This window comes from Mandrillus leucophaeus, unplaced genomic scaffold (genome assembly GCF_000951045.1).
Source record: "Mandrillus leucophaeus isolate KB7577 unplaced genomic scaffold, Mleu.le_1.0 Scaffold1278, whole genome shotgun sequence".
Lineage (NCBI taxonomy): Eukaryota > Metazoa > Chordata > Mammalia > Primates > Cercopithecidae > Mandrillus > Mandrillus leucophaeus.
Window position 1 is genome coordinate 473225 of NW_012101187.1, and position 1562 is coordinate 474786.

Consider the following 1562-nt stretch of genomic DNA (forward strand, 5'->3'; position numbering starts at 1 on the left):
ATAGGTTAAGAGGAGCACAGAGATCCACAAGTGTCTGGAAACTAGCATGTGAAGAGCAGTCACATCAAGTGGGCTGAGCAGAGAGTTTCCAGGGAGCTGATTCTGAACCAGCTTCAACAGAAGAGACTGAAGCAAGAAGAGAATGGGGAGGCACTCGGATCAAGCCACAGCGGACTGCACTGAGTGGCTTGGCACCCTTCTTACAACCCCGCAGAGCATCGCAAAGACTGACTACTCACCTCTACTAGATTCACCAGGTGCAAGAAGAATTCCTGAGCATCTTGCTGTCTGTTAGAGGAGAATTCCGGGTGGCTCTTGCTTACAAAGGCCTTAAACATGCGCGGAGAGATCCCGTTCTGCTGTGGCTAAAGTATAAAAATGAAATGGACTTACAATACTTTCATGCACGTTAACAGTCCTAAGAGGCAAGCAGAGCAGAGCCCACCATAAACTCCACTTTCCAGATGAGAAAACTATAGCCCAAAGAAGGTAAATAATGATAATGCCCAATACTCGCTGGTGTTTACTATGGGCCAGGCCCTGTACTATGAAACTTAAGAAGAACACAGAATGAGACTCTTCCTGTTTACTCAAAACTAGAGACAATAGATGACACACACTTTAGAAAGTACTCACTTTCTAAAGACAAGCACTAGGCTCATTCTCACAGGACTTGACCAAATGTCACAGCCCATTTCAGAGCAGGCTAGAGATGACTTGGGAGGAAAGGTTTCCGATGGAAGTTAAAAAGAGAGGCCAGGTGCAGTGGCTCATGCCTGTATTCCTAGCATTTTGGGAGGCCGAGGCGGGCGGATCAACTGAAGTCAGGAGTTCAAGACCAGCCCAGTCAACATGGCGAAACCCCGTCTCTATTAAAAATACAAAAAATTAGCTGGGCATGGTGGCACGCATCTGTAATCCCAGCTACTCAGGAGAATAAGGCAGGAGAATCACTTGAACCCAGGAGGCGGAGGTTGCAGTGAGCCAAGATCACACCATTGCCCTCTGGCTTGGGCAACAAGAGCTAAACTCCATCTTAAAAAATAGATGAATAAATAACTAATAAATAAATAAATAAAAGAGAGGAGAGCTCTGCAGCATCTCCCCTTCCCTTCCATGAGGGTATCGGAGAGAATGCCTCCTGAAGAATGGAGACTTGCAAGAAAGAAAAATGGCATTGCACGGCCCATTAAAGCACTGCAGAGCTGCTCAAGCTCACGAGCCCACCCCATACTGTTTCCGGACCAGAGCACAGGGAGTTCCCAGGAGCTTGTAGAGGGCTTGCCCGTCACCTGGCTGCAGCTGCTAGGAAGGCTGCAGGGGAAGAGCAAGCAGCAGGGCAACTCTGTCAGGACAAGGATGTTGGATTTCCTGGGGGACCAGCAGGACAGCTCAGAATCAGAAGACAGCCAAGTGACCCATGCAGGACCCTGCAGAAGTGGGTGGGCTGTCTGCCAGTGGAGAAGGCTCAGGGCAGCTGGGGGTGAAGGCTGCAGAGGCCAGCTGGACAGAGCATCAGGGAAAGATCCTTGTAAGGTCCCTGAGGGTGGGATGACAGTTGC

At 49.4% G+C, this 1562-nt stretch overlaps 1 protein-coding gene across 1 annotated transcript in view; it reads right to left on the reverse strand.

Annotated features, from left to right (window-relative positions):
• Positions 1–1562, reverse strand: part of LOC105533677 (ubiquitin carboxyl-terminal hydrolase 13) — a gene marked incomplete at its 5' end in the record, with an annotated part of 75064 nt that overhangs the window by 63264 nt on the left and 10238 nt on the right. Inside the window, one exon of the mRNA XM_011972170.1 lies at positions 240–365. Coding sequence (XP_011827560.1) covers positions 240–365 — 126 coding nt within the window. The remainder of the gene's footprint in view (positions 1–239; positions 366–1562) is intronic.